We start from the raw sequence: 22,861 nt of genomic DNA, 5'->3' as shown, positions 1-22,861 counted from the left end.
TGCTTTGAAAACTCTCGGGCCTTGGTTATTATTCACTTGTAATCCGCAGTGGCCAGGTGTGTGGTTGTGTGTGTTTCAGTGTGTGTCACAGTGTGTGTCACAGTGTGTGTGCCGTGTGTGTGTGTGTGTGTGTTTATGCTTGTGTGTGTGTGCGGTGTGTGTGTGTGTTTATGTTTGTGTGTGTGTGTGTGTGTTTATGTTTGTGTGTGTGTGTGTGTGTGTGTGTGTGTGTGCGGCACGCACGGTGTGTGAGAGAGCACATACACGCCTCTGTGGCATGTGTGTGCACTGCTATACATGTGTGAGCGTGTGTGCATACTAGTTGGGGAGAAAATCTACTTGCATTAGAGCGTGCACGTGTGTATGTGTGCCTGTTCAATACCATGGCCATTGGCATATTGTTTGGTTAGATTCGTCAACCTGACACGCTAGAACGCAACGTACGTGTTTTATGATATTCGGATGCACGAAACCTTTTCGTGCAATCAGTCAAGCCATGAAAAGTTAATAGCCTATGAAAGGTTAACGGCTGAGTTCGCTAAATGATATATCAACAGTTATTGTGTTTTCAGCGTAGCAATAGGGTCCGATATTTAGACGAGACAAGTATAACGGCCGACGAGTCGAAGACGAGTCGCATTATACTTGTTCGAGTCTAAATATCGGACCCTATTGCTACGCTGAAAATACAATAGCGATTATATAGCTGTTCTGACCTTTATTTGTTGTTCCAAACTTACAAAATGACAGTTTTTGCGTCGATGCGTTGATCTCAGGTTTTGATAGCAGACGCCGTTTCTTATGCGCATTAGTTTTGCGCAGGCGCCACACTGACTTTGGAAAAAAACTCGATTTGACAACACAGCTGTTAAACAGCTTTTTATTAGTTCATTCGTATACAACAAAAAGAAGTTTGAGTTTTTTTAATTTTGAACAAGACTACTTATGAAGAAGACTAAAACACAACATCAACAGAAAACTAGAAACAACTGAAGAACTAGGATGCAACAAGGGGAGGAAAAGAGAACAGCTAATCCGTACAAAGCGAGCAGACGGCAGCGACGTTTCCAGTTTGGGTGAATGGCATTTATACTTGTCTCGTCATGAAGCGAATTTTTCAACCTCAGTTATAAACGACTACATGAATGTTAGTGCCATGGGTTGTACATCAATACTTCAGAGGGGAAGTGGGGTATTTAGAGTGGAGTTACGAGATAAGAAAAGCCGAATGCGAAAATGTGTGTCAGCCGGCAACTGTGAACTAAGCTCACAGGCACACAATAACGGCTGTTACGTTGTACTCCCCTGTTTGTACTACATCTTTCGACTTTGGGCATTTTGTGGTGTTTAGGGACAGAAAATAATAGGTTTAGTCCTGTTTCATCGGGAAGTTAGCAGAAAAGGGTATGCTATCGACATTTGTAAAGCTGAACAACATTCCCGAGAAGAATTTCAAGTTGTCAGTGTATGCTGTTGTCGATCAGTGAAACATCGTGTGGTACAGGTTTGTTTGTTTGTTTGTTTTTTGCTTAACGCCCAGCCGACCACGAAGGGCCATATCAGGGCGGTGCTGCTTTGACATATAACGTGCGCCACACATAAGACAGAAGTCGCAGCACAGGCTTCATGTCTCACCCAGTCACATTATTCTGACACCGGACCAACCAGTCCTAGCACTAACCTCATAATGCCAGACGCCAGGCGGAGCAGCCACTAGATTGCCAATTTTGAAGTCTTAGGTATGACCCGGCCGGGGTTCGAACCCACGACCTCCCGATCACGGGGCGGACGCCTTACCACTAGGCCAACCGTGCCGGTCCGTGTGGTACAGGTGGGTAAACCGGAACCATGCGTCTTTGTTATTGACAATATGCTTTTGGATATTGAGAAAAATGGCCGACTTCCGTAGCATTATGCTTTGATGATCGGAAGAGACCATCCAATCACAGCCCCCGAATTCCCCCACGTGTTCATCAGAATAGCTATATAATGTGATATCTATTAAGATCTGTGGTCAGGCTCTGACTGACGTCACATTATATCGGGTAGATATATATGGCTGCATGGCTGTTAAATACACTCTCCCGACAACACAATGCTTTAGATCATTTTAATAGGTGTGTACTTTGGTGTTATGTTTAAAATAGTAATCCAGGTTTCCCAATTGCTTCGTTTCCGGCCGATTTATGTGGAGCACGTGATGCGCACAAAAAATATTGGCGGTCTAGAAGTGTCGTCTGCGCAATGATCGCGGCGGCTTTCTTGACCGCCAAGGACGACCACGCACTGACGTTGTGAGACGTCATTCGTTAGACCTCAAGCTCGCGCGCGTATGTATGTTTGTGTGTGTGTGTGTGTGTGTGTGTGTGTGTGTGTGTGTGTGCCGGTGTCCGTGAGTGTGTGTGTGTGTGTGTATGTGTGTGTATCAGTATCAGTGTGTGTGTGTGTGTGTGCGCACTGATGTGTGCATATGGTGTGCCGGCCGGTGTGCGCGGCGGGTGTGTCAGAGCCACGGTGTGTGTGTTTCAGTGTGTGTTTATAGGCTATGTGTTTGTCAGTCCGCAGTGTGTGTGTGTGTATGTGTGTGTGTGTGTGTGTGTGTGTGTGTGTGTGTATGTGTGTGTGTGTGTGTGTGTGAGTCAGTGCCGTGTGTGTACGGTGTCAGCCTTTGTGTGTGGATGTGCCGCGTCACTGGCGGTGTGTGTGTGTGTGTATGTGCGTGCGTTCGAGCACGTGACTGATGCGTGTGTGTGTGTGCGGTGTGTGTGACGGTGTGTGTTTGTGTGCGTGCGTTTCAATGTGTTTGTGTGTGTGTGTGTGTGTGTGTGTGTGCCGTGTGTTGACTGACACTAGTCACGGAAGGTATAATACAAACAGTAAGCCTATTCTGGGCCATGGTACGCTGTACCCTGTAACATGACATTATCATTTTCACTCAGAACTCATATGGAATAAAACAAAAGAACGCGTGAAAGTTTCTAGAATTTTAACACCCATTTAGTGCTCATTTCTATGCCCTCTTTTGTCTTAACCGTTCGACCAAGCGTGCTACAGCACCAGCGTCAAAAACAGCGACAGCATACTCAGTTCGACCGCCGCTCACTCCAGTCGGTACACAGCACACAGAGGCAGCCTCGATGTGAGCTCTCTTCAGCTGACACGCATTGCGCATGGCACGATGGCGGACGACGAAATGTCGCCTCCTTCGCCTGCTCCAACAGACCCGCGCCTTCCACTTAGTGCCATGCAAGTGTTCAAATTGAAGAAAAGTTGGAAAGGAATTAAACGATGTTTGGAAGACACAGGCGTGGAAATGTTTATCAGGTGAGATCTCTTTGTTTTGAGTCACACATCGATTCGGCGGCTTCCGCCAGCACAGAAACAAAACAGCAGACGATAGATCTGGTGTTATTGATGTTTTGTGTGGGGCATGGCGCTGCTGCCAAAGTACGAGTCTAAGGAAACAGCTCAGCGAGAGGTGGCTCAGAATCTCTTGGATATCTGCAAACTTATTACTTCTCTCTTTTACGTCCGCGATGTCGACTTGTGATGCTTGGCTTTCCATCTTTTCACCACTGTCAGTGTACATGTCGATTCATTGAACTTACCTATTCTCGGCCGCATCATCTTGATCAGTTATTAATTTCAAGTGTACACCCGAAGCATCCGTTTTGTTATTCTTGGAGCCACATTCTGGTATTATGCATGTGAATTACCTTGATACAAGATGAATTTCACATCTACCACAATATTCTCCGTTTAAACATAGTCTCTTAGTTTATCAGTGAAGATTCCAGCGTCATGTTTTATACGCTAAATTCAGTCAGTCCAGCTGTCGCGTTCATTTGGATACAAGTCTACACAGCTATGCCGCTCCCTTTGCTGTTCAGAGAGAGAGAGGAAGAGAGAGAAACAGCACATGCAGAGAGAGAGAGAGAGAGAGAGAGAGAGAGAGAGAGAGAGAGAGAGAGAGAGAGAGAGAGAGAGAGAGAGAGAGAGAGAGAGAGAGAGAGAGAGAGAGATCAATTTTATTTTACGAGGATGAGGGCAAAAGCATTACAAAAGAGTTATTTTTCAACCAGCCCTCCCCCAGAGAGGGACTACTCTAATCATATTATATATATAGGCCTATATACACGGACATTCACATAAAAAAGAGAGAAAAAACGTACAGAAAACAAAAATCATAGGAATATGTACAAAACATGGCTTTACTAGAATGCTAAGGGTTAACTCATGCACAGTTGGAACATTACTGAACATGCATGTTCAAATGTGTTATAAAAACTTGTACACTGATGCGGCTATGGACAAATGTGAAAATACATCTAAAACAGTCTTCCATCACTGTGACTTTTTATAATTTGACATTAGCCTTCATGCAATGAAAGGTGTTTTCTTTTAAATAGAGAGAGAGAGAGAGAGAGAGAGAGAGAGAGAGAGAGAGAGAGAGAGAGAGAGAGAGAGAGAGAGAGAGAGAGAGAGAGCGCTTTCCAAATACAGTGACATTCGCACCTATATCAGCTGATTTTGTTACGTCTGAAATAGAAGTTACAGCAAACAACTGAGGAAACGCTAGACACACACACACAACCACGCTGCTCAGTCTAACTTCTATTTCAGACGTAAAAATGTCAGCTGAAATGGGTGCACGCACGCACCCACGCATGCATTATGGTCAGTGAACAGTGCCTTATGCGTTTTTTCTTTCGCGTGGAGGAGGTATACATTCGGGGTTTGCGGTGGTAGGGGTGGGCGGGTTTGAAAGGATGATTGTGTTGTCAAACGGCGCAGTTGTTTTAGCGATGGCACAGCCTGTTTGCCGGTTTGCTTGGGGGCTGCTCCCAAACCGATTGCATTGGCATTGACATTTTCCATGGATGACCGCTGGCCCGTGTACATTTTAAGCCTGGTGGTGTAGTGAGGGCGCGAGTTTTGAATCTGCGATTAGTCTGCGTCCGTCATTGTTTAAGAGAGGCAAATGATAATTCGCCAAGCTGGGTGTTTTGCTCTTTCTTTTTCCACTCGCATGGTCGTAATATTGTGACTGGTCGGGAAAGTGAACGATGCGTGTTTCAAACGCGTTTCCTTAATTTGATGCTTGATTTGTCGGATGACGTCTGGGACAATTCCCCTGGTGTGTGCATTTAAGAGCCTTTTTTGAATCCATTCAAATGCCATCACTGTAAGACTGCTTCCGAGTGACAAATCGATCACACTGTGGTTGCAGTGCACATGTGCAGGCGTCGGTCCTGGCAATTCAATTAGTGCGGCAATGAAAAGAGGCCAACATTATTTTTTTTCTTCAAAAAATCAAACAGGCTTTTGCTTAGCTGTGTTTTGTAGTTTCTTAACCACTATCACCCCTTCCACATTCAACATTCCATTGCTTTCCCCATCCTCGTCACTTCCTCCTCCCCACCACTACCCGGCTTCATCACCGCCAGCAAAATCGTGCCAGGAAAACGCAATATCTTTAAATTCCTGGTCCTGTCAAGTATAATGAGTATTCAGTGACCACCTATTCGGCCATATGATTTCTAGAGTTGGAGCTTGTTTGACTTGAACTATGGAGCTAACTTTGTTAAAATTCACAGCCTGGTCAGGAAGGTGCAATTACACCAATTGTTGGACATTTTTGACTCACATGCGAAGCAAAAGTGAGTCTATGTACTCACCCGAGTCGTCCGTCCGTCCGTCCGTCCCGGCGTCCGTCCGTCCGTCCGTCCGTCCAGAAAACTTTAACGTTGGATTTTCTTGGACACTATTAAGTCTATCAACACCTGATGTGGCCTGATGGTGTATGGTTACAAGATCTCAAAAAACATGTGCGGCAACTTGACCTCACTTCAAGTTCAAGGTCACAGGGGCCGTAATTGTTGTCTTAAAAACGACCATTTTTCACATTTTCGCATTTTCTCTGAAGTTTTTGAGATTTAATACCTCACCTATATATGATATATAGGGCAAAGTAAGCCCCATCTTTTGATACCAGTTTGGTTTACCTTGCTTCAAGGTCAAGGTCACAGGAGCTCTTCAAAGTTGGATTGTATACATATTTTGAAGTGACCTTGACCCTGAACTATGGAAGATAACTGTTTCAAACTTAAAAATTATGTGGGGCACATGTTATGCTTTCATCATGAGACACATTTGGTCACATATGCTCAAGGTCAAGGTCACTTTGACCCTTATGAAATGTGACCAAAATAAGGTAGTGAACCACTAAAAGTGACCATATCTCTTGGTAGAAAGAGCCAATAAGCACCATTGTACTTCCTATGTCTTGAATTAACAGCTTTGTGTTGCATGACCTTGGATGACCTTGACCTTGGGTCAAGGTCACATGTATTTTGGTAGGAAAAATGTGTAAAGCAGTTCTTAGTGTATGATGTCATTGCTAGGTTTAGTTATTTGGTCAAGGGCAAGCATGTGAGTCGTATGGGCTTTGCCCTTCTTGTTTATATATCTATTAACGGCTAGCCATGGCCGTCGTGACAATTGTGCCGTTAATAGAACCCGACTCACTGCAGACGAACGTTGCAGTCGTCTAGACAGACGATAATGAGGGATGCCGCTTTTTAACGGCTTGACGGAGAGCTACAAAAATAAAGGAGTCAGATGAGTGATAGCTGTGGACAGCTTGCTTGATGTGCAAAGAAGTATGATGGGTACACACAAATCGAATTTGGTCAAACGTATGGTCGTCCTCCACTTTAGTTCTTGTACACAATACGGGGAGATACGGGAAGCCAGTCATGCAGAAACTGGGGGGGGGGGGGGGGGGGTTGGAGAGAGAGAGAGAGAGAGAGAGAGAGAGAGAGAGAGAGAGAGAGAGAGAGAGAGAGAGAGAGAGAGAGAGAGAGAGAGAGAGAGAGTGTTTTGTGGGTAATTCCATGAACAGATAGTTGAACGTGAGAAACCCTTTTCACACTTACGCAAGCACGCACGCACGCACACACACGCACACACACACACACACACACACGCACACACACACCACGCACACACACACACACACACACACACACACACACACACACACACACACACATGTATACATAGGCGGACAGACTTATGCACTTATATAATTATTGAGTCACTGACATGAGCACACATACGTACAAACACACACATGCACACACAGACTCTCTCTCTCTCACCCACCCACACGCACGCACGCACGTACACACACACACACACACACACACACACACACACACACACACACACACACAAGCGCGCATAGAAGTCTGCCTGGAACTTCACACCGGTATACCACCTGTTACACTGACTCGAACACGTCAGGCTCTATCGAAAATGTTCAGGCCGACAAACCACACTACACTAACTTTGCCTCACTTTGCTGAATACACCATGAAAGCGTTTTGTGTAGTGCTTCCCGTGTTAGGGAAGCCTGATGTGCCTGTTGATTGCAAATTCCTGGAGTGAGTTGACGAGTTGCCCAACAGTGCTGTTTGAAACTTGGTACTTGTGAATAAGTTTTAGAGCCTTGCCGTTTTCCCCCCGTGGCTGTTGTGATTCCAGGCCCTATGGATGAAGCAGAAGGCCTGTATTGATCCCCGAGATAGCCGCAGTAGTGACTATCATGCCAAAGTATGGTTTCGGCTTCAGGCGGTTGTGGAAACGATAGAGGCGAAAGCGAGGTTAAAGAGACGTTTATGTGTTTGTGTGTGTGTGTGTGTGTGTGGTTGCGCCGTTTGAATTACTTGATTTAGTTACCGTTGTGTTCCGAAGAAATTAAGCTTTCTTTTGAAACCTTGCTCCGGTCGTGCAAGTATAGCATGTGTACAACGTTTTGCGCGTGTATCTCTGTATCTGTATCTGTGTCTGCATGTATCTTGGTCTGTACGACTACGAGTTAGCTACTTGAAAGTATATTCTTCTTCTTTTCATCTTCTGTGTTCATGGTCTGAAACTCCCATGTACGCTCGCGATTTTTGCACGATTAGAGTTTTACGTGTAGGACCGTTTTTACCCCGCCATTTAAGCAGACATACAGCACTTTCGGGGAATGCATGCTTGCTATTTTAGTGTTTCTATAACCCACCGAACTCATTGTCTCTGACACGGATTACAAGTGCGCACTTGGTCTTTTGCTTGCATGTACACACGAAGGGAGGGGGTAAGGCACTATCAGGTCTGCACATAAGTTGACCTTGGAGATTGGAAAAATCTCCACCCTTAACCCACCAGGCGCGCCCGAGTTTCGAACCCACAACCTTCCGCTTGGGAGGCCGGCGACTAGTCTTATCCACTAGGCCACTACGCCCGTCGAATCTGTTCTATATTCTGTCTTTCTTTATTTGGTACAGTATTTACGGCCCGCAATTGTACTATCTATTTCTGTCCAGTCGTACTGAAGCTGTTAGCAAGCAAGGTGGGTATTGATTGCACCGCGGTAACATACTCGTACTGCAACACAGGACAGTCGACAGTCCGGGTATTTTTTTCTTCTTATTTGTTTTCTTCTTCTCCATCTTGCTAATGGAAACATTAACGCACAATTGACTCAGTTCCTCGAAACACTCAACTTAATATATATCCCTATCTCTGCTTTTTGTGTGTGTGCGCGCGCGAGTAACCATGTTTCCTGATCGATTAACTTCTTGTTGTGCTCTCAATGACAATTATGTGTTTCCTCGTCTGCCCGTTTAACGGGTTTGCCGGTTTTACGCGGAATGCTTTAAACGTCATTATTGGTTTAAATGTTTCCCCGCTCGTTGTTGGCTTTCCCTTCTCTGCTGGTTAAGAATTGATGAGGCACGTGGTTTCTCGACTGATATAGCGTTGTTGGTTCTGGGATGGTGCGTAATGTGAAGGCTCCCATATTAGATACAGAAGGCAAAACTCGTTTGCAGGCTGACTGCCTTGCTTTGTATGTGTGTAAGGTGAACTTAGTTACTGTGCATACTGTGATTAACGCTTAAAAGCTACGCAGTTCCGGGCGCTCTTTATGCAGACACATGTAGGACCGATTGCTACACTCATGGGGACATTGCTCGCGCAGCGACGGATGTGAACGGTGCTGTCATTCAGTCTGTTGTTGCCCTCGCGAAGCGTGATCTGAAACAATTTTGGTTTGATTAAGATCGGGAAGCTTGTGTCTCTCACATATATCACTCTGACACATAAGGTTGGAATCCCGCAGTGGGGCACTGCGGTTATGAAATTAAAGGCCCCTCCTGTTTTTGGAACCGCAGGAGCTTTCTAGTTTGCTGTTAGGTAGATTTTTGGTTCTTCTTTCCTGTCATGCTCTCTTTTTCTTCATGAATTCTTTTCTTTTTTCTGCCTTCTTGCTCATTCACCTGTATTTTTTCCAAAAATCTCTTCTCTTGCCGCTTGTCTCGCGATTCATGTATAGTTTAATCTGTTAGTGTTCTGATGTAAGTCCAGCAGTAGATAGGTTAAGCCTATTTTAACATACTGGAAACTGGTAATCTTCCAGTAGGTATTAATTTAGTTTTACTAAAGCCTGCTGGGACACAAGTAATGGGCTAGTGCATTTGTAAACAGGAATCGCTTGACAAGTGGCCCCCTTCATCCCCCCCTTCCTCGTCCTGATATGGCTCTGCGTAGTCGGCTGGACGTTAAGCAACAAATAAACAAACAAACAAACAAACAATAAGGTTGGAAGCGGGGGGTCAATCTGACAGATAAGGTTGGAAGCGGGGAGTCAATCAAAACTATTATTCAGCATGTTCGATCGTTTCAATTTTGTGTATTTGGTGGATCGTTGGTGACACATGATCGTTTACACGGGAAGCAATTTAGGTAAGTCAAAAAGACGACCTTTTTTGTATGGTATTTGACAGCAGAACGTCACAACATGTCAATTTTTCCGCCCTAGGCATCTAGCAGTTGATGATGCTGAGAGTTGATTGATGAATGTGTGCATGTGTCCCAGTCATTGCTATGGTCGCTGTTGTTGTCAGTCGCTGCTACTTTCACCATTGGAAGGAAGCTAAAGTAAGTGCGGATCAGCAGCTTGTGGCGACAGCTTGACTTGCATTCAGACACATCTCTCTTGATGGAAGACACAAAGTCGATCTTTAACTTCATATCACTACACATTAACCCCCTCCCTTTGTTGTCTTGTTTTTTCGTCATTGTTTTGCTTATGATACTGTCCCTCTGTACACACATGCGCGCGTCCACACACATACACACACAAACAAACACACACAAACAAACACATACACACACACACACACACACACACACACACACACGCACCTGCGCAGAGAGAGGGCAGAACGCACACCTACTTTACCTGGTGATTCCGATTCACGTCTGTTCCCAGAAGTGCCCTTCACTTGTGTAGTGTTACCTTAACGGGCTACTATTGATCTGACCGTTGAGGGAGGGGGGGGGGGGGGGGGGGGTGTTGTTGCTGCCGAATATAACAAATCTGAAGAACCCCGGGAATCCACTGTACCATAATCCAGTCTAAATGGATTGGCTCGAAAACGCACTAATGGTAATTAATTAAATCAAATTGAGTGAATGCACTTCAGGGCGGTTTTCTCTCCGGCCCCCCATCGATAACGCGCCGGCATAGTAACCGCTACTCCCAAGTGAAGTAACTCAATGGAAGTAACCCAACCCAACTATCAACAAGTCGCGTAAGGCGAAAATACAACATTTAGTCAAGTAGCTGTCGAACTCACAGAATGAAACTGAACGCAAGACCGTATACTCGTAGCATCGTCAGTCCACCGCTCATGGCAAAGGCAGTGAAATTGACAAGAAGAGCGGGGTAGTAGTTGCGCTAAGAAGGATAGCACGCTTTTCTGTACCTCTCTTTGTTTTAACTTTCTGAGCGTGTTTTTAATCCAAACATATCATATCTATATGTTTTTGGAATCAGGAACCGACAAGGAATAAGATGAAAGTGTTTTTAAATTGATTTTGACAATTTAATTTTGATAATAATTTTTATATATTTAATTTTCAGAGCTTGTTTTTAATCCAAATATAACATATTTATATGTTTTTGGAATCAGAAAATGATGGAGAATAAGATGAACGTAAATTTGGATCGTTTTATAAATTTTTTTTTTTTTTTTTACAATTTTCAGATTTTTAATGACCAAAGTCATTAATTAATTTTTAAGCCACCACGCTGAAATGCAATACCGAAGTCCGGGCTTCGTCGAAGATTACTTGACCAAAATTTCAACCAATTTGGTTGAAAAATGAGAGCGTGACAGTGCCGCCTCGACTTTCACGAAAAGCCGGATATGACGTCATAAAAGACATTTATCAAAAAAATGAAAAAAACGTCTGGGGATTTCATACCCAGGAACTTTCATGTCAAATTTCATAAAGATCGGTCCAGTAGTTTAGTCTGAATCGCTCTACACACACACACACACACACACGCACAGACACACACACATACACCACGACCCTCGTCTCGATTCCCCCCTCGATGTTAAAACATTTAGTCATAACTTGACTAAATGTAAAAAGAGTTATCTTTTTTGCGTGATTTACGGCACTTCATTAAGCTTTTAAAACACTTGCTTTTGCAAAGTGAAGGCAGTCCTCCTGCGCGGTAGCATTATTTGTAACGCAGAATCTTATGGTATGACTTTAGGAGCGATCTGAGGGCCTCTTTTTCTTAGGTATCATCCCTTTAAGAGACAGTGGTAAGTGCCTTCACAGAGGCCGTAGTTGAGCGTTCTCCACCGTTGTCGAAGTCATTATGGGGGCGAGGACGCCCCCATTCTATACGGATAGTTTCGAGGTTGACCATGGGCAGCGCCATTTTGTTGTGAAATACGTCATCAGTTTGTGTACACAGGAAGTTGTGACATCCGTCACCCTATGGGAGGGGTGACGTCAAAATTGTTCATCTGTAGAAAGTTGTGAAATCCGTCACCCGTCATCCGTCACGTCAAAATTGGTCATCACAGAGTTTGTGTAACACAGGAAGTTGTGAAATACGTCACCCTATGGGAGGGGTGACGTCAAAATTGTTCAACAAAAACATGATATGTCGCATTGTGCAGGGTCAACTGCAACAAACTCAAACCGAGCCATTCATACCTAGCTGTATTTGAGTGACTTATATACCCGACATTTTTATTTCTTATTTTTAGCACAGGTGTAGGAAAAATCATGAACCAAAATGTTATTTATTTTCTAATTTAACATTTTTTTTACAAATATGACCATGGTCTTTTAAACATACAGTGACATTAAACATTGTTATGTTAAAAAAAAGAAAAAAGAAAAAAAGCTTTTGTGCACAAATCAGAAAATACATTGTACATTTTACCTACAGGCCAAACCGTGAGTGTCTGTGGCAAAGCCCGACCCAGGAAATTGCACTGATTTTATATTTAGATCAGAGAGAAATTGTCAAGAACAGGCGCTTGCATTTGGATGTGTCCAATGATAGTAGGTTTGGTTGTGATCAATCAGAATAATGTAGGAATAAAAATGTATGACAGTTTAGTATGATGACATGTAATTCACATATGCTGAAATATGATATTATACATCATGTAATATTATTATGGCTGTTGCCATGACCATGAAACCCAACAAAGGTTTAATGTAATGTAATTCAAAATACCAAAACCGAGCACCTATTAATCTCGTCTTTGCGCGTGAAGATTGAGGCCGTCTGCCAGTAGCGGTTAGGTCATACAGTGGAACCCCTCTCTAGCGACCTTTAAAATGTTGACAAAAATCGGTCCTTGTGGAGGAGGGTCCTTACAGAGGGAGGGGGCGGAGTCAGGGGGCCACAAAGAAAGTCAGATTTAAAAAAAAAAGAAAACAGAGAAGTTTGAGTTGCTGACGACCGTTCTCTCTGAAAGCAAACTGCTTCGATTTCATGTTTGTCCTTGGTGTCCACCAGTTCTGGTGCATGTACTACCCTGGCCAAGTTTCCTCTCAAGACATCAAAGAGACCGCCCCAGTATACTCTACAGCCTCTGGGCGAACCACCTCTCATAGCTAAAACTGGGTCAATGACCCCTGGGAAGAAGGTCAGTGTCTATAAAAATTTTACTCCTAGGCCTGCGGCCAGGGGGGGGGGGGAGTATACCGGTACCATTTGAGAATCAGACCAAATGAGAATTGAACCATTTGAGAACATCCTTTTTTTTTCAATCACTACATCGAAGGCCTGCGGCCCGGGGTTCACATGGGTTGGTTTGTTTGTTTGTTTCAAACCCACACCCATATACACACATTTCCCATTTAAACCATTTGTCGGCCCCCTGTCGATATTTATCGACTAAGTTCCTTGTTGTCTATTCATTAGGTGTAGAGACGGACCTTGTACACCAGTTCCGTTAAAGGTCCATACCCATTTTTGCCCTCCGACAGTAGAAGCTTATTTGCCAGGGGGCAGCTGAGGCTCAGGTGCATCGGCACCCCCATCCCGCCATCGGTTGTCTGCACGCGCAGTTCGTCACGTGTTTGAACTCCCTCGAGACTGAGCGACCAATTAAAGGGTATCGTGCTTGAGCGTTACCTTGGGGACAGTCACAACCAATATTCGCCAGGCTCCAGTCTAGCTGAGAATGCAGTATTGACTACCTAATACCGAGGAGGCTATCCAGTCGTCTAGCGTTGGCCAATGGTGTTGGTCATGGAACTGTGTGTCAAGGTCGTGGGCCTAGAATTATGGCAATCCGTTTGTAAAGAAATTACGTTTTTTCGTGTTGATCTAAATAATGAATTATTTAGCTAAATAATGCATTATTTAGCTAAATAATGCTTTATTTAGCTAAATAATGATTCACACTGTGTGTGCGCAGGGATGGCCAAGTCGGCAACATTAAACTCCCAGTCGAGCGAGTAACTTCAAGAAAGTCACTGACTAGCCCACCAGAAATGTATGAATGAATGACAGATTTCTTTAAACGGATACTATTAATATGACCGTAAGTGTGTGTGTGTAGGATCCATTTGTAGGCTGTAGCCGTCTATGTAACAAGCAAGGGAAGTAACTCAGGGGAAGTAGGGGAGACCGGGGCTAGTCCGCCTACTTTTATGCTTTTGGTTGCACAACTGGCGCGTTTGATGAACTAGAAGACTGATTTTTTATTTTACATCAAGACAAATGTGTAGCTGATATCAATGTGCAGACAGTTTTTATGTGCGCATGAACATTTGTTGTACATACTGCTTTAAGTAGACCTACCCTAACGTAGGCGAACTTGCCCCAAGTCGGGGTAAGTCCGCCTACAGGGTGGGGCAAGTCCGCCGCTCTCATCCCATAGTAGGTACAAGACTAGAAGTGGGCAAGCTTTAGTGGGAAAGCTTTTTTAATTCCCTTCAATATTTAGGTTCAAAATTGCCAATGACAAAATACGAAAGAATGTAACACAAAATTACGTTAGGGGAGACCGGGGCTAGTCCGCCTACTTTTATGCTACTTTTATGCTTTTGGTAGCATAACTGGCGAGTTTGATGAACTAGAAGACTGATTTTTTTTATTTTACATCAAGACAAATGTGTAGCTGATATCAATGTGCAGACAGTTTTTATGTGCGCATGAACATTTGTTGTACATACTGCTCACGGCGAACATGCCCCATGACAAATAGGCGGACTTGCCCCTGCACGGGCAGGCAACTCTATTGCCAGATAACGAGCACAACATGGGAAGGAAGAAGCAAAACTTTCGTCAGAACTCGACCTTAATTAACGCACTTTCACTCGACACCAAGACTAAGTATTTGTTCTCAGAGGTAATGCATCAAAACCTAAGTCAACTCCTATGCATTCATGTTACAAAAATGAAGAAAAACACTTTTTGTGATCTGTACTCACGATATATGGGCGCGCAACCTCTGAACTTCTGCAGGATATGGCGGGAAGAAGGGACACCACTCCCACATGGTGTGAATGACTAAAAGGTGGCAAACGTAAGAATAAACAGAGAAAGACGGATGTGCCCCGGGGGCGGACTAGCCCCGGTCTCCCCTACAACGTACAAGGAAACTCGAAAAGTGTGCTTTTCTTTGCCGATTCTACGACTTTTAAAGGACTTGATTTTGCAAAGTGAAGACCTGCGCGGTAGCATTATTTGTGACGCTGAATCTTATGGTTCACTTTGGAATGTGTTATCCCTTTAAGGCCCAAAAAAATAGGTCTGTTTACGGTAACATAGGGTGAAAAAATAGGGTCGGTAGGTCGGCTTTTTTATTGACTCACATGCGAAGCAAAAGTGAGTCTATGTACTCACCCGAGTCGTCCGTCCGTCCGTCCGGCCGGCCGTCCATCCGGCCGGCCGGCCGTCCAGAAAACTTTTAACGTTGGATATTTCTTGGACACTATTCAGTCTATCAGTACCAAATTTGGCAAGATGGTGTATGATGACAAGGCCCCAAAAAACATACATAGCATCTTGACCTTGCTTCAAGGTCAAGGTCGCAGGGGCCATAAATGTTGCCTAAAAAACAGCTATTTTTCCCATTTTTCCCATTTTCTCTGAAGTTTTTGAGATTCAATACCTCACCTATATATGATATATAGGGCAAAGTAAGCCATATCTTTTGATACCAGTTTGGTTTACCTTGCTTCAAGGTCAAGGTCACAGGAGCTCTTCAAAGTTGGATTGTATACATATTTTGAAGTGACCTTGACCCTGAACTATGGAAGATAACTGTTTCAAACTTAAAAATTATGTGGGGCACATGTTATGCTTTCATCATGAGACACATTTGGTCACATATGATCAAGGTCAAGGTCACTTTGACCCTTATGAAATGTGACCAAAATAAGGTAGTGAACCACTAAAAGTGACCATATCTCATGGTAGAAAGAGCCAATAAGCACCATTGTACTTCCTATGTCTTGAATTAACAGCTTTGTGTTGCATGAACTTGGATGACCTTGACCTTGGGTCAAGGTCACATGTATTTTGGTAGGAAAAATGTGTAAAGCATGTGAGTCGTATGGGCTTTGCCCTTCTTGTTTATTTTTTATTTTTAATTTTTTTTCCCATTTTTTTTCCCCATTTTTTTTCTCCCCTCTCTATGATGTTTCACAGTTCATTTCTTCTCATCAATCCCTGTTTTTGCCCAACATAACTATAAACAGTACTTTGAGCTTACCTCCCTTCTGTCGTCTGCTGTTTGAGCGCAAACAGCTCTATTTTGGATGCGTTTTTGTTTTTTCAGACGATCCAAAAACAAGATAAGGGTCGGGCCTAAAAACTAGGGTCGGTCGGGTTACCGTAAACAGACCTCTTTTTTTTTGGCCTAATCACACAAACTTGCGGTGATACGATCAGCAACCGGACTGCGGTCAGCGATGAATAGGCTTTTCCAGCTCAGAAGTGTCTTGTATGGCTATTTTGCACTCACTGATTTGTAAACCAACTTGAAATTGTCCACCTTGAGCAATGTTGTTCCAGTCAAAAGTGCGTTCGTTTTCACTTTTGTCTTTCTGTGTTCTTAAAAACTTTTGACAAAATAAGACCCACCTGATCGAACTATAACCACTCTTCTCCACACTATCGGTATTCACTCACCAGCGTTCTCCATCAATCCTTATTTTTCTCATTGATACGATTGATATATAATATATACTCTTTAATTACCCCCTTTTTGGCATCAGTCTTTTCGGGATATTCTTTTGACACGAGTTTTAAATCAGTAACGAAAGTAAAAACAGCCTGGCTGTGCAGCGGGAATGAAACGTCGGAAGCGCGTCCGCGTTAGGAGCCTCGTTCTCATTTATGAGAAACATATATTGCGGCGTTTTTGCAGACTACAGAAGATTCTTCATTTGCAGTATTAATATGGCTTTGAAACTCGATAGTACAACCGAAAGATGTTTTGCATTTTACCAGGATTTTTTACTAATCCGGCGGATTTTTTACTCGCCCTGGCGATCGGGTGGCCAGGTATATCCCTGTGTGTGTGGGGGGATTGGTTTTATTGTGTGTGTAGGCTGCAGTGTACGACAACAATAGCGACAATACAAAGCTATAAATGGCGACCTTGGTATTATAAAGCCTGGTACACATCGGGTTGTACAAGGACAGCGGGCAATCGACAGTCCTGTGCGCAAACAGATCATCCGCCAACAAACACGCCGCAAGGGATACTAATCCGTTATGTATGACTGAGTGAGGGCACAACCTAGGTAAGGTACGTGACTGTGACCTCACTCGTATCAGTCAGTCAGGACGTGGCAAATAGAACTTGCAACTAAGACCATCATGCAGACACATAATCATTCCAAAAGCCCTATGTGCTTCCACAGCCAGATTGTTCTACGGAGCTGTTAGCTTAGCTTACTTCTTCAGCCAGATCTTACTATATTCTAATGTTTTCAGAAGCCTGTGACCCCACATCATTTCTCTACGTTCTCAATGCCCGATGTTCTTGTTCAATTTCCCCACATACTTCACCGTATCCCGAAATCGACACTTCTAACTTCGATGTCCCCAGTTTATTGCTCCCCTTTTCCCCCCTGAACCAACGTATCAGAGGTTAGGATTTAGGATTATTTTGTAGAGCTATTTTAAGGCATTTATGGCCAGAGGTAAGGTAAATTTAAGGAACCACAGTATTCGTGCGATCTAAAGTTGGCCAAAAAATTATGGCAACAAATTTCAAACCCAAATTAAAGCATTAATTCCTGTGTCATTTAATTAAAACTGTATATGCCAGTTAAGACAGTTCACTTAACCTTCAGGATCACCTTTTGGATTACATATTTCTTTTACAGGGATCACGCTCTTGCGATCGACACCTGCATCAGTAGGAATAGCATAGCACGCGAAATACACAAGGTAGCAAAACAAAACAATCTATTCAGGGTAGATAATTGGTTTGACTTTCTTCTCGTATGTCAAAGTTGCAAAGTTTTGCCTATTGTGATTTCTTGTCAATTCATTCGGCTCTTCCGTTTTTGTCTGGTCGATTTTGAGGGTACCCTTACTTGAGCGGCGGTCACGTGATCCCTGTACAAGAAATATTTAATCCAAAAGGTGATCCTGAAGGTTAAGTGAACGGCCTTAACTGGCATATATATACAGTTTTAATTAAATGACACAGGAATTAATGCTTTAATTTGGGTTTGAAATTTGTTGCAATAATTTTTTGACCAAGTTTATTTGGCCAAGTAGCTGAATTTCCTCGTATATTTTCTCCAGATTCTGTTGGCAGTCAAGTGTCTCCGGGACAGTTTTGGTTACCGAAGCGTCCCACAGGGGACAGGACTCTTCCAGGTGGGGTTCAGAATGGGTGGTACACCGTGTGTCAAATGGAAAAATAAGGCAACGCTTTGTGAAAACTGCCGTGGTGTATACATCTCCATTGCCTGTGAAAATGCTGTCTGAATGTTAGAGCCGGGTACATCTCTGGCTCTTTAATGTTTGATGAAACAAGCCAGTTTAATAATTGATCGTGCACTCATTGTCACGGAATGCACATGCTCTACTTTGCATCCTTGTCACGAGCTGATTAAAGGGCCGGCGAATTGCCGTGTGAGTGGCGGGGGAAACAAACTTTGTGATCATGCGGGTGAGTAAATAAGAAATGGGCTTGTTTCATTTCATTACACAAACCCATGCTTAGCTCTGCACGTGAAAGAGTGTGTGTGCGTGTACATCCGTGTACCAAAAGAAGGGGGGAAAGCATCGAGTTTGGGTCAAGGGAGAAACTCTGCACCGGATAAGACGTTGGTTTTGAACCATTATTTTCTAAAGTTACGAAGGATATTTCCAATGTTATGTTACGCTACTTTAAATATTAGAATGTGGACATATTTGTGATAGCTTCCGAGTCGAACAGGGTGTTTCTTCTTGCCGGAAACAAGCAATACTGCTTTAAGGGGCCGAAGATATATTTCAGGTTGCACTATAGTAAACTGAAGTGTTCCACTTTTGAACATATTTTCTGTAACCAGTTTTGAACACAGTGTGACATTGTCCATCATTCTACTAGCAAAAGTAGCACACAGTGACGGTAAACACTAGTGTTTAAATGTACTAAGTATTAGTTAAAACACACACACACACACAAAGCACCCCTCTCTCTCTCTCTCTCTCTCTCTCTCTCTCTCTCTCTCTCTCTCTCTCTCTCTCTCTCTCTCTCTCTCTCTGTAATGGAAAGCAAAATGCGGAATTTAATTCTCTGGCAAGATCAAAAGCGTTTCTTGTAGCTATAAAATGCTACTCGTGCGTGTTGGTTTAAAGATGGGCGAGCCTTTACTGCCACGATCGAGGCCCTGGGCCAAGCTGAAAAATATTATCAAATGCATTCTCATCTCTGCAGCGGTTCATGGCCTTTAGTTCTGGGAGCTGCGTAGCGATGGGAGCAAAAGTTCATATCGAAGAAGGTCATTAGTGTCTATATTGCAGAAGCCAATCGAGCAGTTTAATATGCTTTTCCCTTTGGCTTGTCCTTGGCCAAGTCTATTGAGAAAGGTGAACCGACTGATGCAGTGCTAGTAATACACATCAAATGGCTGTGTTGAAAGACTGGGGAAAGAAAGCGGTATGGATTGGGGGTGAGTGGTCTGGAATTGTGAGGCTGGGCAGGGACTGATTAGGTGGAGGAATTCGAATGAGGAATTGTTTTGACGATTATTTGAAGGTGTTAGCTGTCGTTTTTTTTTTCTCTCTTTCATGTTTGCTTCTCTTGCTAGTATGAATTGATGTCTTTTCTTGAGGGTTTCATACCTATTTTTTCTGTTTATCTTGTCTGTCATTTGCCCACTCAGTGCCTGAGCCTCCCGGTTTTATTCTTCCTGGTGAATTTGTTTTGAGTGCTTCCTTCTTGCTCTTTCTTCGTACCTTTGAGAACAATCGGACGAATTCAGTAACTGATTCACCATAGAAAAACTGCAACTATGCAAGAGGGCTACGTTAACGTGATCTACCGTGAAACGACCAAGTCTCCCTCCTCCATACCCTTCTCCCCGTATAACCCTGTGTCTTCTCCCAGCACTATTTGTCTGTTCGTGGATCTTTTTGCATTGCTCATATGTATTTTTTATTGTACGCCTGTTCTCTCGTCTGTTTGTTTGTTTGGTTATTTACTTGCTCAATATTGACATGTAATTTTCAATGTTTTCTTATATATCCGGATAGGTAGTATTAGTTTTGGTACTTATCCCTTATGTTCGTGTTTGTTTGCAATTTTGTGTGTGGTGGTAGTCTTCATTTTTACGTCGTAGTTTTAGCAGGGATAGATTGTAAAACTAGGCGTCAGCTTAAAGTCTCCATCCTAAATTAAGAAAGATCGTTCGTTCTCACAGTTACCCATAGCCCTCGTTTCCTAGCCCGCCCCTCCCCCTCCCGCTGTCTCCCCGACACACTCCCCCGTACACCCACATCACGTCCACATCAGCCTCGTCTTACGTCCTCGAATAGCCTTTTTCTTCTGAATCCCTGCCTACCTCCTGTGGGGGTTTTAGCCAATCGATCCTTAGCGGTTGGGATTTTTAGCGCGGCTCATGGTCACGTTCCGACCCTCTTAGCGCCCGTGTTCCCTCCCCGCTCCCCATCTCGCTAGCTGCCCCCCGACCTTCTCTCGTGTCGCCATCCTCGCCTGGCCCTAGCCACAGGAAATGGAAGATGCACAAGGAGAGGTCGCGGGTTCTTCCAGTCTTCTTTTCATGTAGAGAAAAGAAAACAAGTCGCATGAAGCGAAATTACTACATTTAGTCAATCTGTCGAACTCATAAAATGAAGTTAACAGACTGTATTTTTGTTCTTCGCCAAAACATTACAGCTTTGTCCCTCGTTGCCATGCGCCAAGAAAGCGCTGAACAGGTGCTCACAAAAGACGTGCAGAAAGTGACAAGCCAGTATAGAGCAGTAGCGCATAGCGCTTCACAGGAAAGCCCGTGCAGGTAGTGACAAGCCAGTATAGTGTAGTGTAAAGCGCTTTACAGGAAAGCGTGCTTTTCTCTATTCTTTTTAACTTTCTGAGCTTGTTTTTTAATCCAAAAATAGCATATCTATAGGGGATATCATTCCCAGGAACTCTCATGTAAAATTTCATAAAGATCGGTCCAGTAGTTTAGTCTGAATCGCTCTACACACACACACGCACAGACAGACAGACAGACAGACAGACAGACAGACAGACAGACAGACAGACAGACACACACACACACACACACACACACACACACACACACACACACACACACACACACACACACACACACACACACACACACCACGACTCTCGTCTCGATTCCCCCTCTATATAGATGGTCTCTTTGCTGTCAAATTCTAACCAACTAGTACTAAACAGGGTCAACATGAATAGTTAACCTTAATAAAAGACCGTCTGTGCGAATGTCCTGTTGTACCGACACGTACATCTTCAAGTCACGAAACTTTACTTTCCGTGATTGTGGAGGTTTCAGCGGCGACACTATCATTGGCGCTGTCATTTTCTGGAATTGTGCTATTGCTAGCCGTGTTTTCCCATGTTCTTCTTGGCCCTAATGTAGCATACGATGCCGTTGAAACGCCAAACGTGTTCAGCTTTTTACATTTAGTCAAGTTTTGACTAAATGTTTTAACGTAGAGGGGGAATCGAGACGAGGGTCGTGGTGTATGTGTGTGTCTGTGTGTCTGTCTGTCTGTCTGTCTGTCTGTCTGTCTGTCTGTCTGTGCGTGTGTGTGTGTAGAGCGATTCAGACTAAACTACTGGACCGATCTTTATGAAATTTGACATGAGAGTTCCTGGGAATGAAATTTTGGCCAAGCAATCTTCGACGAAGGCCGGACTTCGGTATTGCATTTCAGCTTGGTGGCTTAAAACTTAATTAATGACTTTGGTCATTAAAAATCTGAAAATTGTAAAAAAAATAATTTGTTTATAAAACGATCCAAATTTACGTTCATCTTATTCTTCATCATTTTCTGATTCCAAAAACATATAAATATGTTATATTCGGATTAAAAACAAGCTCTGAAAATTAAAAATATAAAAATTATTATTAAAATAAAATTTCCGAAATCGATTTAAAAACAATTTCATCTTATTCCTTGTGGGTTCCTGATTCCAAAAACATATAGATGTGATATGTTTGGATTAAAAACACGATCAGAAAGTTAAAAAGAATAGAGATAAAGAAAAGCGTGCTATCCTTCTCAGCGCAACTACTACCCCGCTCTTCTTGTCAATTTCACTGCCTGTGCATCGAGCGGTGGACTGACGATGCTACGAGTATACGCTCTTGCTGTAAAAATGCAGTGAGTTCAGTTTCATTCTGTTAGTTCGACAGCTTGACTAAATGTTGTAATTTCGCCTTACGCGACTTGTTTGTTTGTTTGGCAGGCTTTAGCTTTTTTCAGTGGCATAATTCAGTGCCGTGTGCTTCAACTCTAACCGAAAGCAAATTAAAGCATACGCGAGCCTTGGTCAATTGAAGTTGTCTCCCGTACAGCTCGAACCGCAAACGGTTCGGAAAACGCAAGATCTGCACTGCACAACTTCAGTGCACCTGTACGCGAGAGCGCTCGGTCACTTTTTGAAGATTTTTATTATGAAAGGAAAATTATCAAATTACACGCTGTCCGAAGGAATGGAGTTCTTATCGGACAATGACCGCGCTCAGTTGAAAACGATAAGACATCTGACCGCTATGCGGCTAAGTGAATCGGACAGAGCCTTTTAATCGGTCTATGTCCGATGTCCGACGCCTAACGACATCCCTGAAAATTATACACACGTGTGATTTGAACGATTATTATCTCACGGGTGTCTCTCAAGTATGTAGGATAACTATATGTTTTGGGAAAACAGGAAATGATAATAAATAAGATGAAATCGTCGAAAGAAGGCTACGACCAACATGCATATTACAGCTTTCATTAAATTCACAATTTATTGAA

The 22,861-nt window shown here is 43.4% G+C and overlaps 1 protein-coding gene and 1 long non-coding RNA gene across 2 annotated transcripts in view; one reads left to right on the top strand and one right to left on the bottom strand.

The window, feature by feature from the left end:
* The first annotated feature begins 3,097 nt into the window (after positions 1–3,097).
* The window catches only part of LOC138953556 (uncharacterized), a 40,464-nt gene continuing 20,700 nt past the window's right edge, over positions 3,098–22,861 (top strand). Inside the window, exon 1 of the mRNA XM_070325402.1 lies at positions 3,098–3,324. Coding sequence (XP_070181503.1) covers positions 3,179–3,324 — 146 coding nt within the window. The 5' untranslated portion in view covers positions 3,098–3,178. The remainder of the gene's footprint in view (positions 3,325–22,861) is intronic.
* The window catches only part of LOC138953558 (uncharacterized), a 56,848-nt gene continuing 39,634 nt past the window's right edge, over positions 5,648–22,861 (bottom strand). The window contains exon 3 of the long non-coding RNA XR_011451561.1: positions 5,648–6,005. This is a non-coding gene — a long non-coding RNA (uncharacterized lncRNA). The remainder of the gene's footprint in view (positions 6,006–22,861) is intronic.

The sequence above is a fragment of the Littorina saxatilis genome, linkage group LG17 (genome assembly GCF_037325665.1).
Source record: "Littorina saxatilis isolate snail1 linkage group LG17, US_GU_Lsax_2.0, whole genome shotgun sequence".
NCBI lineage: Eukaryota > Metazoa > Mollusca > Gastropoda > Littorinimorpha > Littorinidae > Littorina > Littorina saxatilis.
This window is presented reverse-complemented; position numbering and strand designations above follow the sequence as displayed.